The sequence below is a fragment of the Falco cherrug genome, chromosome Z (genome assembly GCF_023634085.1).
Source record: "Falco cherrug isolate bFalChe1 chromosome Z, bFalChe1.pri, whole genome shotgun sequence".
Classification (NCBI taxonomy): domain Eukaryota; kingdom Metazoa; phylum Chordata; class Aves; order Falconiformes; family Falconidae; genus Falco; species Falco cherrug.
This window is the reverse complement of record NC_073720.1, coordinates 62,567,524-62,584,526: the sequence shown is the minus strand read 5'-3', so window position 1 is coordinate 62,584,526 and position 17,003 is coordinate 62,567,524. Positions and strand designations below refer to the sequence as shown.

Here is a 17,003-nt window from a genome sequence, read left to right as displayed (position 1 = left end):
GAACCTAACCATCCCTTTCAGCCTCTCCCTTTTAAATTGTAATGCATTAGAGCTATTGAATAAAGAATTTTCTGGAAACATTATCCAACTACTGTTTTGAATTTCTGCTTCCAAATTTAGCTTTCATGCTAACCTTCTGAGTGCTACTGTTTTGTCCATGGAAATTTAGACTTTGGCACTACACCAGTGTGCCACAGTTAGAACAAAACCATGTTGCCCTTAAACAGTGTGTAGCAGATTTGCAGTGTTTGAAGGTGTAATTTATTTGTGTATAGGGTTGTGCAGGGTGCTGCCCTAACTGTAGAAATGATACTGAAATAAACAAATATGAACTAAATGCTCAGTGGACATCAATTAGCTGCATTTCCATTACAGAGCTAACTAAACAGAACCAACCAAGAAGGCCTATTTCATACATCCTGGAATTGTGATCAGCTTAATTGTGTATGTTGTATGCAGAGTGAAACTGCTTCTCAGAAAGTGCTACACACTGTGCTGAAGAATACGTGATACATACATATTTAATAGATAATTGCTTTTATGCTGTCATTTCCACTCTGCATCTGTCAATACAAGGCAGGAACATTCATGTGTGGCAATTGCCACACCTGTTCCAATAACAGTTAAGAAACAGAGTTTTGTAATTACCAAGACATAAGGGAGAAGCCTTGTAAAATAGCTACAGTGCTATTTTTCCCATATTCTGTGGCGGTTTCAAAAGTAAAGGGGAGAAGGGCAAGAGAGTTGTATCTTGTCCCAAAACAATCCTTTTACACCCAGAGATACAGTCAATCTTCCTGAAAGATTATTCAGATACAATCAAATGGTAGACTCCTCAGTGAATCTTGGGTACATGTCAATGATTCTTTTACTACAGTTTAGTAAGAGTAAACAAATGGAATTGAGTGGCCATAGGATTATTAGATCAACGGTCAGCAAACTGGCCACAGTAATGGCTGTTACTGGATAATTCTGAAATCATCTTGGGAAGAATCTGGGCAGTGCAAATGTACTTAGCTATAAGCTGTATGCATCACGAGTGCTTTAGAGATACAGAAAGTAGTAATTGATCAGAATGTGCTGAGACTGAGTGGGAGCCCAGGCCAGTGTCTCTGTCTTGACAGAAAGCATTTAGTGGATGTTGTTTCTGAAAGCCTTGGTGACAGTCAGGTTCATCCAGCTTCTTGTTTCCCTGTTCTTGTTTGTGTCATAGTACATACTGAAGCATGCACTGACACCCGTGTCCTCTTGGGCTAAGAAATCTATGTATATGTAGGTTAAGAGATAGTTCTTCCCATTCCCATGCTGACCCCCTCCCTGACTATAGAGGCTAAAAAAGAAGACAGGCACAAGTTTGAGGGCAAGGGAGCATCACTATCCTAGGCAAGGAACTTAGTCTGGGAGAAAAGAGAATGAACAGTCAGCTGCCAGAGAGGGACTGAGTCCAACAGGCACCTCTCTCTCATTAGGTGACAGGGTGCTTTTTTCTTTTCCTGGCAACACAAAATTGGCATACTTGGGATTTTCCTTTGTTTTCTTTGAAGGCTGCCTTTGGCACAAGCCAATAGGAAAATACACTCCAGCTTTAACAGAGTTCATAGTACCCTGCTGCTGTATCAGATCGCTTACATGTATTTTAAAACAGTGAAACTGCCTGGAGACAATTGGTCAGGTCTATCTGGAAATTTAATTTTGTGATGTAATGTTTTCATTCAGTTAGTAAATGGACTCAGAGTAATGCTAGATAATACGACATTTCACAAACGAACAAGTTCTACATCTTCAGCTATTCAGAATATGTTCTTGATGCTGCTAAGTATTTAAAAAAAATGTGATATAATAGTAACTATTTTAGAAGAATGATTACATTTAGTCTTAGCTAGCCCTCCACAATAAAGAAATGCCTGCAAGGTTTATAAAGACTTTGAAACAAGCAGTACCAGTACTCACAGGTTAGTTAAAAGTGACAGTTGATGCTTTCCAACTAAGAAATGTGTAATTCCATACCACTCGGTGCAGGCATGCAGAGATTGCAATGGAAGTCAGTGGGGTTAAAGTAAAATAATTTTTCATCAGTTTGGTTTAACTGTTTCATTAATTTGCATGAGTTACAATTATTTTTAAAATTTTAAATTTAAGTTTTAAATAATCTTTATTCTGAAAGTACCTTCATGTATCTCCCATGTTTTTGTGCACATCTGAAACTGTGAATTCTGCTGTTAATTTTTGGTCAGTATCTCTGTCTTTTTCCACCATGTTACTGTATGGAGCAAGAAAGAGGCAGAAAAAAATCCCATGCAGCATTTTTTTATGGGGTACAGTATGGACTGGATCTAGTTTAGATCCTCAACTGTCCTGCACCATTATGCTTGGATGCATCTGTATGTCCTCTGATCTGCCTGATTGTTAGTCTGCCAGGAATGGACAACAATGGTGAATGAGGAAAGCAAATAAAAACTTAATGTCTGAATGCCTGTTTATAGTCAGCTGGGAAGTATTTAGCAGTATAGAGATATAATACGGGATATGCAGTATGTTGAAGCCATAATTAATACAGCCTTTCCTTTAGAAAAGAAAAAAATTAGAACTTTATTCTTAAGCAATTCTGAGACTCATTCCCTGTTAGTGAACCTGTGAGACATGTGACAGAATTGGACAAAGATCGGATCAGAGCCAATTATAAAAGTGGATAGGGGTAGTGGTGAAAAATACAAAAACTTTTCCACCCTCCCATTTCTGAAGGCATAACTTGGGAAAGATAAAACATTTTTAAACATACTGTGTCAGCTGCAGCAATTTTTGAACTGAGGTTGGGTTTTTTTTCTCATGTATGAGAAATGAGGGAAGTCATTATACTGTACCTTTCTTCTGTGTATAAACCACTGTTAATCCCATTTTAACGCACAGGAAATCAAGCGTACAGAACTGCTGCGGATGTGCTGTTCCGTACTGCAGTCTGTAGCCTGGAGGACTCTGCACCTCCCTGACATCCCTCCCTACCCACTGGAGGGGGAAAGTACAGGTGGCCCAGTGTGGCACGGTGCTCTGCTGTGGCTGAGACAACAGCCACCCGCCAGCAGAGAGCAGTGCAGCCCGTTGCCGGTATCTGAAGGGCGATAAATGGAAACATGACGGGAACAAAGCAGATGAGTAAGGAGGAATATACAGAGAAGCACTAAACGTAGAGACAGGGCTGAATGTAAAGGTGAGACAGGGAGAGTGCTCTCAAGGAGGAAAATAATGAAGAATGGAGGCAGTGTAAGGTGGGCATGAAAAGAGGAAGGGAAACCCCAGAAAACCAGACTGCTAGAAAGCAAACAGGAGAACAGGAAAAATACAGAAAAGAAAAAGGAAAGGCTGGAAAATAAACCTGGAGGATGAAAGTAAAAAGTCTCGTAAAGAGACTGCGGCATTCCCCTTAGCCAGAGAAGAGTTGCGGTTCTGATGATGGGCATGGAGGAAGGGCAGTGACCCAGAAAGTGCTGCTGTTTTTTAGTATCATAGAATGATACTTACATGTTTATCTTGGTTCTTTTCTTGATGCACTTTCGGTATTGCCATTTGGATGAATTATCCCTGTCTCTGCATACTGATATTAATCTGTGATTAACAGAGGGGGAAAAAATACCACAAGGTGATTTTTCAAATGTTGCTCTTGGAGAGCATTGTTTCCATGTAAATGTTTTTGCCAGGGTGCAAGAATTATGCCACAGCTTGTATAGCATTTATTCCTCTTTCTCATGTTTATTTTTTTCCTGAACTCATTTGGTAATGTAATAATATATTGTATTAACATGATCAGGTAACTTTCAGCTGCAGAGTATGGTATTTCCTACTTCTAACTCCAAAAGTACATCAAAATCCAGCATCATGAAGTGTGTGGGGCTGTCACTATGTTTTAGAGGATAGAGGAAAGGGGAAGTGAGGCTGTCGGTTCCTGCAATGGGTGCAGCGTGTCCACAAAGCTTGTTAAGGATTTTTCTAGATTATTAGCTGCATGTTGAAAGGAAATGTTTTTCTCTTCCCTTCTTCCAGTAGCATCTCCCCAAAGTCTTTGTAAAATGTCAGTGTGTTACATAAAATCTGCAGCTTTCTCATGGTACTTTTGGGTTTACTGTGACCTTTGAAATCATTGCAACACCCACCCCTAAAGCCCCCCATCTCTCTGTACTTAATTGCACATGGGAATAGGGAAATAGGAATCCAATTTGTTGTTATCCAGGTGGCATTTCCTGTTACTTAACTTTATAGTTTTGTGTATAGTAATTAGTATGCAGAAAGCTGGAAAGATGCCTGTAATTCCAAAATGTACTCGCTGTAGCTTACTCCCTCCCACTTGCACTCTCCTTTTAGTACCGCCCCTTCCATGCACCCTTTAGCCAGCAGCAAGACAGCTGTGTTTGATCATAAACCACTTAAACTCCAGGCTCACTGGCAGGGGAAACTTTAGCGTGAAGTGCAGCATTGGTTTGTCTCGCGAAGGGGAGCTTTCTTCTCTTTTTCCTTCTGCCTCCCTGAACACTGAAGATTGTAGCTGCCCTCTCCTTTTAATTTCTCTGTGAATTTGCATGAAGCTTATCAAATTTTTCTGAGTACATTCGGCGGCATTGGGAGATGCCCTTAAACAGAGTTGTGGAAAAGAGCAGCATAAAACAGACAGCAGAGATGAAGCACGCCTTGCAGATGGACTAAGACAGCCCTGGGATCCTGGCAAGCAGTTCCTTCCCTGCATTCTCTGAGCACTTCACAGTATTAACAAGTCTCTCCCAGCAATGGATTGTCTGTGAAGTCAAAACCAGTTTGGCTCTTTTAGAAGATCTTGCATCATTAATTTCAACTATCAATGTGGAATAAAAATGGCTGTCTAGAGCAAAATGTGTAACACAGAAAAAATTTGGAGAAAAAAGTATTGAATCAGTTGAACAAAGCTTTGAAGCATTAAAATCTGCAGAAATCATCAAGCCCTGAGAAGTCTAATCATGAATTCTGGAGTTGCTATGAAATATGGAAATGACTCCCCTGCAGAGCTGAGTGAGGTAAGCAGTTTCAGTGCCCTTCTTTATGCTTTAAAAAGAAACGCTCCCCTTTTGGGCTTTCAGTCCACAAGCAATGCAATTAAAAATTAATAGGATGTGTATCTTGCTATAACTTGCTGTGCCAGTCAGGAAATGACCTGAACTTTTTTGCTGCTTTACTCCGAATAAGTGGTGAAAAGCAAACGATTGTAAACCATGTAGAGACATTTTTCCTGTTATCCTGCAGCGGAGATTGCCTTGCCTCCCAAGAGCTATGTTTATACCCAACATTCATCTTTGCAGTAGGTGAAATATGGAGATCTCAGTGGAGATTAAGCAGATGGTGACTAATTTAGGAGGAAAGTGGGGTGAGTGGAAGATGGCAAATATTTATTGGTAAGACAACAACATTGGCAGAAGTTGTGTTTGCTTGTAATTCACCAAGGTGATGTTGTTTCTTTAGGTTAGATGAATTAGGTTACTTTCCTTCCTTGCCTAAAAGAAAACAAGCCATGGGAAACTTTCTGCTTTTCAATTGGAAACCATAGTAAGCTGTTATTTCTTATAGTTATGGGTATGCCTGTTTTTTTTATAACATGAATTGTGTGGGTGTTTTTAATAAATCTGAAATTAAAGCTGTATCAGATGTTATGCAAATGCTTAATAAATATTTTAGAAGTGACGTATTTTGTCAGTTACTGAAATGTCTTAGACATATCATCCTTATGGCTTTACTGAGAGCTACTAATTTAGTTATGCTATGAAATTCCAAGCATTTGATTAAGGTCATTTTGTAGAAAATTGAATCTGCAGTCTATTGTCCCAGTTTAACTGAAATGCTTCTCTTTCCCTTTTGCCCATTTCTTTGATACACCTTTTACTGTAACATACCCTTTGTTTACTTTATGTGTTTGAGTTTTTAGGAATATTGGATAGGACATGATTGACAGAATGAAAGTCTTAATTTCTGGAGTTAATTGTACCGAGTAAAGAGAATAGAAAATAAATCGGTTGGCTAGGGAGGGGGACAACAGTGTAGGGAGAAGCTGAGTATATGTGTGAGACCTCAGCAAGTGCAGTACGCTGCCTTGCAAAAGGAACAGTAGGTTTGTGACTGAGCTGTTCTTGTGAAAGAAATTTCGTATGTGTCCTTCTTCAAGTACAAAAGACTTCAATTTCATTAGCTCTGTTACTTTTTCAAATGATTGCTTATGAACTGTGTAATGGCAATGCAGCAAAAGTGAAGTTCATAAACTCAGCTAAAAGCCCAGGTTACTTTTGCTAGGAGTCCACTACAGTGTTGCTGGCAGCGGTTGTATTGATGGCCCACTGATCACTGCTTTCTATTCCCTCAACATTTAATTTTTGAGACTGTGCAGGATCACGTGAACTATGGAGTGTTGCAGGGATCTGATACTTGTGTTGCTGTTTGGAGCAGGCAGTACTGACTGGTAGCACCGCTACCTTGAAGTTTGTTGAAGTTTACTTCACACATCCACAAAGCAAGAATTTTGTTGTAAGAAATACCTTTTCCTTCTGATATTTTAAAATGGGAAATATTAAAAGAAGTCTGTGACTATGCACTGTGCAACATTTTTGCAGGGGTTTTTGTTTGATTTTTCCAACAAACTTATTTTAATGCTGAATTCACATTTGTACTCTGGCACTACAAGTGAGTTAGAAATAGGCCCCATTCCGGCTACAGGCACACCAGGGAAGATCTTACACTCCCAGCTTTCCCCAGCTACTAATCATCATTTTTTTGCTGCTGGTCTTCGTTGTTGTCATCTGAGCTGCTTGTGTGAACGTGCTTTAGCCTGAGCCACTCAGAGGGCCAGGTGAGCTTCAGTGATGCTTTTGGATGAAACAGTCTGTTCTGAATGAAACATGGGGGCCTTACAGGAGCATCATATTCCACTTGCCATAGGGGAGCAGATATGCAAGTACTCTGAGATGCAGTTAGTTACTCACCACTTACTGTTAATTACTCAACTAACTCCCTGTAATTTGTATGCTCATATTAGCCTTTTCCTATTGGTGTCCAGCACCGTTTTGCTTGCTGTGACTGAAGATAGAGAGCCCTGGGTAGAGGCTGTGCCTATGTTTTATCTATCTGTTTCTCACCTCTTTGTCTTGCTCTCCCGTTTTTCCTTCCTTTCTGGCTGCATCTTCTGTATGCCATGTTTATTTTTGATCAAATGGTGTTCATTTAAACAATGGAAAAATTTGGAACTGGCTGCAAAAGGAATTTGATTAAATGACTGCTGTCTTAGTGTGTTTTCACCTGCACCTCTATCTCTACAGTCAGCTCGATTTTTCACATTACAGTGGGATGCTACCAGTGTCTATGCCTGAGTGGCAAATATAACAGACTTTTTACAGGGGTATGTAGTGACGGGACAAGGGGTAATGGCTTAAAAAAGGGTAGATTTAGTTTACATATAAGGAAGAAACTCTTCATTATGAGAGTGTTGAGGCACTGGAACAGGTTTCCCAAAGCAGTTGTGGATGCCCCATCCCTGGAAGTGTTGAAGGCCAGGTTGGATGGGGCTTTGAGCAACCTGGTCTGGTGGAAGGTGTCCCTGCCCATGGCAGGGGGGCTGGAACGGGATGATCTTTGAGGTCCCTTCCAACCCAACCCATTCTGTGATTTTGTGATTTCATCATGATGCACAGTGGGTTTTGGTGTAGGTGCCTTGATCTCTTTATCTCAGTACATGGAGCTCCAGGCATGAAACCACTGTTATTTAAAAGAAACATGAAAACTACAAAGCCCTGAAGATACAATAAATGCATTCTTGAATGGATACATTAGACAAAATAGAAAATGAAATTACTGCAACGCGTTCCATTTGTGTTGAAACTTTCTACTTGAGATTTACAACTCTCTTTGGGAAACAGGCAAAAATTAAGGCATCTCTTTTTTCAAGACATGGTGTGATTGCAGAAACTTATGTGTGATTGATATTTGCTCTTCCTAAACTTTTGTCCAGGTAAACAGAGATCTTAATAGGCTTTATTTACTCCTCCTACCCCCATCCAAAGGTCATGCAGAAGGCAGAAAAAGAAAACAGATTTGTGTCATAGGTCAGTCAGACTTCTACAAAAATCAAGCTCTGTGGTTCCCTGGCTCCAGAGTTCAAGGTGTTGTTTATTGATGATACATGTATCAATACATACTGCCCTATTTCTTCTGGTGCTCTCTCCCTTCAACTTGCTCTTCTTTTCGAAGAAGGATTAGCCAATGTGCTCTTCGCATGGTAGATCCAGTGTGTTGTAACTGCATGGGGAGGTATAAGAAGCATTGTTCTTACACAGCAGGGTTTTCTTGGTGGTAATGTTAGATTTGGGGTTTTTTTTTAATATATGACAGGCAAATTAAAATATATGGAATTTGCAGATGACTGTTGCTGAACTGCACAAGAATGTACAACAGCCTTTGGTACCTGTGTAAATAAGTAACAGTGTCCAACCAAGCTCAGTTCAACTATTGTGAAATGAGCTTTCACCTGTAAATGTTACGGCTTAACGTGATTTTTAGACTTTGCTTTTTAAGTCTTGGTCAAGGAAGGATGTAATTTGTATGCAATACATGACACCCAAATTAGGTAAGTGCCCTTTGGATCCCTTTGAGTTTTAGTCATACAATACTGTAAAACTTTAATTGAATCACAAGGCATATTTTTTAAAGCCAACATCATGGCTTTAAAACTGGCTTTACTGAAAACATGTACAGGTAAACAGTTCAGTGCACAGAAACTGCAGTTACAGACTGTTTTTTACTTAGTTAAAAATGAAACTTTAAATTGGAATTTACATGCTTTGTAAATATTCATTCAGGGTTTTTTGCAGAAAGAGGTGTTTATCTAGAAGGAGCTGGATTGTCTCATCTATATTTTTTTCTTCTTCTAAATTCAAAGACACTACCTAGCTTTAAGCCTCAGCATTCTGGGAAGGTATGACTACATAATAGCTTCTTATACACTCCCCTGGCCACCTATTGTTGAGATGGTGTGCTTAGGTAGGGAGATCTGTGGTCTGACCTAGTACGCTTACTGGGTTGAATGTGGTCAGCAGTTAATGCCCATGCCTAATTCTGAGACAGTTTAAATTAGTACTGTAGGAACATGAAGGAAATAGAAGTACTGAGGTTTATGATGTTTTTCTCAGTTGTATACTTAAGGGCTAAATTATATCTTTGGATTAAGAGCTAAATTATGTTCTCAGATATAATTTTCATTAAAGTGAGCCTTGTGAATTTGCTGATGGTAAAACTGTGCCTAAGAGATTTTGTGGTGGAATCAGGGCTGGTATTATAGTGTTCCAATACATTCAGCACTTTAGATGCAGATGATTTGTATAATGTGATTGTTTATTTTGTTCTTTTAGCACTTGCTGTATAAATTGATGGTGTAGAACTTCTAAAAAGGATATGTTCTTTTCTACACAGCAAAACTGGAAGATACAATGCTGCCTTAGGTGCATACCTTATACCGCCTGGTTCTTCCTTTGTGCTGGAAGTGTTTAGGATGCGAATGTTGTGGCTTGCAGCATTAGATGTATCTACATATATTTTAACCCTTTGCATTGACTGAAATAAGCAGATGGGGCTATTTGTCTTGGAAAAATGAGTAATTTGTTGATTTTAACAATGGGGTATTTAAAATTTGGGGGAAGAGAAGGTAGGATTCAAAGTTTGTATTTGTGTAGGAAGCAGAATTGTGAGTTCAGTTAGAAGTGTTGCACCAAAATCTTATATGTAATACCAGATGTGAGCAAGTAAAGAGAGAGCCAAATGTGAAGGGGTTAAATTGTGAAATTTAAAAATAATTTCACAGTAGGATAATATTGCATTTCTTTTAAGATTTGTGTCTCACTACTGCTATACTTAGAAATGACACATTGAGGAAAACAATTATGTGGAAGAATAATTACAGGAAAAAAGCGGGGCTACATGGCTTTAAGTTGTGTACACGAAGCCACTGAGTAAATCTGCAGGGCAAGGTGGGTAATCAGCAGAAAAATAGGATACTGGGCCAAGCTCCTCTGGCAAGGGAAAAGTTCAACAGTGGCAATCCCCACCCTGAGGTACTTTCCTATGTGTCGTCTTGTTCTTTTCAAACAAGCATCAGCTCACACTGCACATACCTGTGAGGAAATACCACTGATGGAACAGGGAACAGGTTTTGCATTAGGATTAAATATCAGACACTTGTTTTGTCTTCCTGGGTTTGCATTAAGACAGTCAGCAAGTAAATCATAGAATCATTTAGGATTTAAAAGACCGTTGAGGTCATCAAGTCCAACCATTAACCTGGGACGGCCAAGCCCGTCACTAAACCTTGTCACTAAGATCTACATCTATGCACTCTTTTAATACCTCCAGGGATGGTGATTCCACCACCTCCCTGGGCAGCCTGTTCCAGTGCTTCACCACCCAGACATTCAGTGAAAACTTTTTTCCTAATATCCAGTCCAAACCTTTCCTGGTGCAACTAGAGGACATTTCCTCATGTCCTGTCACTTGTTATCTAGAAGAGACCTATTCTGCCTGCCTACAACCTCCCTTCAGATAGCTGTAGAAAATAACAAGGTATCCCCCAAGGCTGCTCCTCTCCAGACTAAACACCCCCAGTCCCCTCAGCCGCTCCTCATCAGACCTGTGCCCCAGCCCCTTCCCCAGCCCCGCTGCCCATCTCTGGACACGCTCCAGCCCCTCAATGTCCCCCTTGCAGTGAGGGGCCCAGACCTGAACACAGGGTTCGAGGGGCGGCCTCAGCAGTGCCCAGGGCAGGGGGACGGTCACTGCCCTGGTCCTGCTGGCCACACTGCTGGGGACACAGGCCAGGGTGCTGCTGGCCGCCTGGGCCCCCTGGGCACACTGCTGGCTCCTGCCCAGCCGGCCGTCACCCAGCACCCCCAGGCCCTTTCCCACCAGGCCCTTTCCAGCCGCTCTGCCCCAGCCTGTAGCGCTGCGTGGGGCTGGTGTGACCCAAGGGCAGGACCCGGCACTGAGCCCTGCTGAACCTCACACAACTGGCCTGGGCCCATCGCTCCAGCCTGCCCAGGTCCCTCTGCAGAGCCTCCTGCCCTCAGGCAGGTCAGCACTCCCACCCACCTTGGTGTCATCTGCACACTCACTAAGGCTGCACTGGATGCCCTTGTCCAGACCATCAATAAAGATATTAAACAGGACTGAAGCCAATACTGAGCCCTGGGGAACACCACTTGTGACCAGCCACCAGCTGGATGGAACTCCATTTGCTGCCACTCTTTGGGCTCAGCTGTCCAGCCAGTTTTCACTCAGTGTAAAGTACACCCATCCAGGCCATGAGCAGCCAGTTCCTCCAGGAGAATGCTGTGGGAGATGGTGTGAAAGGCTTTACTAAGGTCCAGGTAGACAACATCCACTAGGCAGGTCATCTTGTCATAGAAGGAGATCAGTTAAGCAGGACCTGCCTGTCATAACCCCCTGCTGGCTGGGCCTGATCCCCTGGTTGTCCCGCACATGCTGCGTGATGGTGCTTACGACGATCTGTTTCATAATTTTCCTTGGCACTGAGGTCAGGCTGGCAGGCCTGTAGTTTCCTGGATCCTACTTGCCACCTTTCGTGTAGATGGGCATCACACTGGCTAACCTCCAGTCTTCTGGGACCTCCCTGGTTAGCCAGGACTGTTGATAAATGATGGAGAATGTCTTGGTGAGCTCCTCTGCCAGCTCCTTCAGCAACTTGGGTGGTTCCCATCCTGCCCCATAGGCTTGTGCACATCTAAGTGGAGCAGCAGGTCACTAACTGTTTCCTCCTGGACCGTGGGGACTTCATTCTGCTCCCCCTAATCCCTGTCTTCCAGATCAGGGGGCCAAGTACCCTGAAGATTACTGGTCTGACTATTAAAGACTGAGGCAAAGAAGGCATTAAATATCTCAGCTTTCTCCTTATCTTTTGTGGCAATGTTCCCCACCGCATCCAATAAAGCATGAAGACTCTCCTTGGCCCTCCTTTTGTTTCTAGTGTATTTGTAAAAACATTTTTTGTTGTCTTTTATGACAGCGGCCAGGCTGAGTTCTAGCTGGGCTTTAGCCTCTCTGATCTTCACCCTGCGTAACCCTGTGACACCCTTATAGTCCCCCAGAGCTGCCTGCCCCTTCTTCCAAAGGTGGGAAACTCTCCTTTTCTCCCTAAGTTCCAGCCAAAGCTCTCTGTTCAGCCAGGCCAGTCTTCTCCCCCACTGGCTCGTCTTTTGCCACGTGGGGACAGCCTGCTCCTGCACTTTAAGACTGCCTTCTTGAGCAGTGTCCAGCTTTCCTGGACCCTTGGCCCTTCAGGACTGTCTGCCAAGGGGCTCTGTCAACCAGGCTCCTAAACAGGCCAAAGTCAGCCCTCCAGAAGTCCAAGGCAGTGTTTCTTCTGACCCCCCTTCCTTATTTCTCTGAGAATTGAAACCTCTTATCATCTCATGATCGCTGTGCCCAAGATGTCCTCCAACCAGCACATCACCCACCAGTCTTTCCCCGTTTGTAAACACCAGGCCCAGTGGGGCATCTCCCCTTGATGGCTCACTGACCAGCTGTGCTGTGTCAGGTAGGTATCTTCCACACACTCCAGAGACCTCCTGGACTGTTTTCTCTCCGCTGTGTTGTATTTCCAGCTGGCTGAAGTCCCCCATGAGAACAAGGCTAGTGACCTTGAGACTTATCCCAGCTGCTTGTAGATGTTTCATCTGCCTCTTCATGCTGGTTGGGTGGTCTGTAACAGACCCACCAGGATATCTGCCCTGTTGGCCCTCCCTCTGATTCTTACCCAGAAACACTCACCTTGTCACCATCATTCGGCTCTAGGCAGTCGGAACACTCCCTGACATACAGAGATACCCCACTGCCTCTCATCCTTGCCTATCCCTTCTGAAGAGTTTGTAGCCATCCATCACAGCACTCCAGTCATGCAGGTCATCCCACCATGTTTCTGTGATGGTGACTATGTCAGTCTCCCTGCTGCATGGTGGCTTCCAGCTCCTCCTGTTTGTTGCTCATGCTTTGGGCATTGGCATAGAGGCACTTCAGCTTTACTGTCCATCTCAATCTTGCCTCCAACCCTGGCACGCTGGCCCCAGGGCTCATCTCTAAGGAGCTTGGTTTCATTCCCTTCACCCTTAGTTTAAAGCTGTCTCCATTAGCCCTGTGAGCTTCTGACCTGGGATCCTTTTTCTCCTTTGAGACAGGTGAAACCCCATCAGTCACCTGGTGACATGTAAATTGAGCCATGATCAAAAAACTTTAAATTTAGCTGGTGACACCAGGCCCAGAGCCAGCTATTGATCTGTGTGATCTTCCAATTACACGCTCCACCATTCCCTGCATCTGGCAGGATAGAAGAAAACCCTACTTGTGCTCCTGATCCCTCAGCCAGCTGCCCCAAGGCCCATACGTCTCTTTTCATTGCCCTCAGATCTTGTAGTTTGGACTTCATCATTACCCAGTTGGCACACCTGTAATGGCTAATCAGAGGGTCGTACCAGACAAATGTCACCCTAATATTGCATCTGATTCCTGAATGGTCTCTGGCTGTACAACAAGCATGCCAGTATGCTTCCAGGACTTCTCGTGAGCAGGTCAATACCATTTCCTACTGCAGTTCTGCTACTGGGCATGGCCGTGGCTCTCAGGGTGAAAGGCATATGCAACTTGTAACTTAGAAGAGTGTACTGCATCTTGCCGCCAGAGAAAGTATATGTTTTTTTCCTGGTCAGAAGCTGTTTTGAGAAGTGTGATAGATCGTTATTATTAATCATTTAAAATACTGCAGCCTTACAGTAGAACCGAGTGGAATGTGGTTATCAAATATTAAACATGGCGTGTTTTTGAATTAACTTCGAAAAAGTTGCAAAACTGATTTCTTTAGTAATAGTAGACAAACCAGAAAGGTGAACAGTGTTTGTGAACTGCTAAATTCTAAGAAAAGTGGGCACAGCAACCATTAGGCTTAGATCAAAGGATCTTAAGGAGAAACTTTCTTAAATGGATTTTAGTGGAGATCTGGATAAAAATTTGATCTGGTAGTAGAAGCAACACCTGGAGCCTCACAAGAGTGTTCTCAGTTTTATTGCTGCAGAGGTGCTGGGGTAGAGTTTACAAATCTTAGGGTAAACTCTCTCGTCTTTCCTGGTTCAAATAGGGTTCATGAAGTACTAGTCAACCTTGCAAACCCGACATTTTCCCATACTGTTGTCCTGAGGGGTGCTGAGATGTTGAATGTGAAATATAATTACACAATTTAAAGAGTTACTACATGTCTTGGTCACACTGATATATGTATCCTAATGTAAAGAAAAGATTTCAGTGGGGAAACTGTCGTGGACGGTGCTCCTGGACAGTGACCATGAAGTCTGAATGCAACTTTTAGACTGGATACGCTTCTGCTCTTTTTCATAAATCTACTACTGATTACTTATCAGTGAAAACATACTTTGAAGGGGCAAAGTCAGCTTTTCTGGGGCCGTTTGGACATCTACAGTTGTTTAAGAGACAGGTTTGCTGGTATGTTATCGGTGAGCTGTACTGCTCATTTTAGGAACACGGGTTAGAACATGGATGTGAATCCATTGTCAAGCTGAGGGAGCTCTGGCGTGATCAACGTATGTAATTTACAGTGTGACCAAAGCCTGGTATTTCCTGTGTAAAAAACATAGTGACTTAAAAGAAAAATTGTTTTCTGGATTTGCGTGAGCTGCTTATCGGGCACAGAGTGTGTTCCAGGCTTGGACGTTATTAAATTGAAGCACTGTAAAAAGATTAGTCAAAATGCCCAGACACTGTCAGCACAGATAATGCTCTTCTGCAGCCTCCTAATGAAAAAAAGACAAATATTATGTAACTTATCTGCCTGAGATTTTAATATTCCTTGCTCCTACAAAATCACATTTGAAAAATGCTTATGGGCTGAAAAATCAGTTAAGACAAATGTATGCTGTGAAAGTAACATTAACAATGTATTGGATCCTCTAAATGCTTTTAGAGACTTGATGTTTTTATTAATGAAATACTAGATAAAAAAGCCAGAGTTCATTCCTGGGAGATTTTTGGAGATAAATATCATCACCCTTTCCCTCCTCTCCTTCCAACCTGTGTTGGAAAAGTAGAATATATTTTTGTCTTTGATCAAGCTTGGACATAGCAGGACATGGCTCTGTATGAGAAAAATTGCAAGATTCTCCTTTCAGAAGGTATTTTCATGTGTTTCTCTGCAATCTATGGGTTTTTAGTCCATAAAGGAGCACATAGACAAAAGTTTCTGAAAGAAGAATCCATAGATTGCAGAGTTAATGTTTACAAAGGCAGAAGTGTCTATGCTCTTTATATGTATGAAAAGGGGGTACATGGATGGCTTTGTAGTGGGTTTGGACAGCTATGGTGGGGTGTAGTGAGGTGTTCTTGTTCTGGAACTCTGAGTAGTTTGATATCTAATTGAAAAGAAAATGCGTTTCTGTTGCTTTTGGTTTTCCTCATGTTTAAGTTTTTTTTGTCTTTATGACATTGTATGGTGTTTCTAGTTGCAGATTTTACTTGTGCTGGGAATGTCTGCTTCCTAAGTAGTATGGAAAAGCCCATTTGAGCTTTTCTGTTACATGTAGTGTAATTTGTGCAATGTACCGTGCAATGTATATACTCAGTGGGGAAATGTGATGATCTCTGAATTCAAAGATTCTTGGTGATGGAAGGATGGAGGTTTGGTGTGGGGATCTGGTGCTGGTAAAGATAGTCTTTTGACAGTGATGGCAGTCTGTATTAGTCAGTCCCATGTCAGGATTTGCCATAGAAATTAACATTCTGCATGAATTATTTGTATTTTCTGAATATTTAGATTTCTACCATCTCTAATGAATAGAAATATTCATTAAGACTCTGGAAGTTGTCTTACATATTCCAGTTCTGTTGTTGTAATTATACATGAAGATTTCTCATTGAAATAAAATATTGACAGAAGTCTTTTCAGTCCTGCCAAATTGAAAGAAATACATAAAGAAGTATTTTTTCAGTATGTTTAGATATACCCTGCCTATGTAAAAATTTCTGTCCTGGATTGTAAAGTTGCTTGGAGAGTATTGGGGTTTTTTCACAAGTGAAAGCTTATGAAAGCATGTAGTTGGTATCTAAAATTCTAGAGGGAATATGAATTGGTTTTACTTTCCCTCAGTTTTTCGGTATTGCTATTTGTGATGACTTCCCCCCCCCCCCCCCCCCAGGTAAGACATTAAATCAGCCTCTTGGTTGAAGAGGGTCCTTAGTTGTAGAACAGTGATGGCACCAGAGCTATTTGGGACTTAGGTGGTGTCTCCTTATGTTGACTCTTGAGTAAAACCACCTGCTTCTCTGTGTCTTGCCTGCCTTGATTTTGATAAGGATTGTTTCTTATTGTTAGTATGGTGAGACTGCTAGTCATTACTTGTATGTGCATATTAATAACAATTTGAGTCACCTGAAGATCCAACATACTGATAGTAAAAAGTCAGATGTCAGCAAAGAGTTATGGTAGAATTCAGAATCTGACATTACTGTTACATGAGCTGGAAGCAGTCATGGTAACGGGTAACAGTTTTCACAGTGGCATTAACTCATCCACAGTCCACTTCTCCATTTCATGGTCTGAAATTCCATTTGGAGTGTTGTTCTGTGCTGTTGAACTGCTGCCTTGATATGCACATTGAAAAAGCTACTTCTCTCAGTACAAGCCTGTATTATAAAGAATTTTTTTTAAAACAATATGCATGTAAATATTTAGGTTTAGGAAGTGAACCTAAATTTGAAGCAGAAGGGCTTGTGGTGTTTAAATTTGTGTTTTTAAACATGGCTTAACTTTGTTCAGATGTTTGTTTCTGCAATATTCAGCTGTCTCTGCTTTAAATATTTCTAAATGCAAATAAAAATGTGATCACTGTTCAATGAATGAAGAATTACTGGCATTACTTACTATCTTAAGAGCTTCTTGCTTT

General features: G+C 41.8%; 1 protein-coding gene across 3 annotated transcripts in view; it reads left to right on the top strand.

Moving 5' to 3' along the window:
- MCC (MCC regulator of WNT signaling pathway) overlaps positions 1 to 17,003 on the top strand; it is a 230,775-nt gene that overhangs the window by 57,051 nt on the left and 156,721 nt on the right. The window contains exon 1 of one of the 3 annotated variants that reach the window (XM_005441623.4): positions 4,415 to 5,036. The exons of the other annotated variants lie outside the window; for them this stretch is intronic. Within the exon in view, the coding sequence (XP_005441680.1) occupies positions 4,980 to 5,036 (57 nt within the window). The 5' untranslated portion in view covers positions 4,415 to 4,979. Of the gene's footprint in view, positions 1 to 4,414; positions 5,037 to 17,003 lie in introns of those variants that run through there. 3 annotated transcript variants of the gene reach the window in all.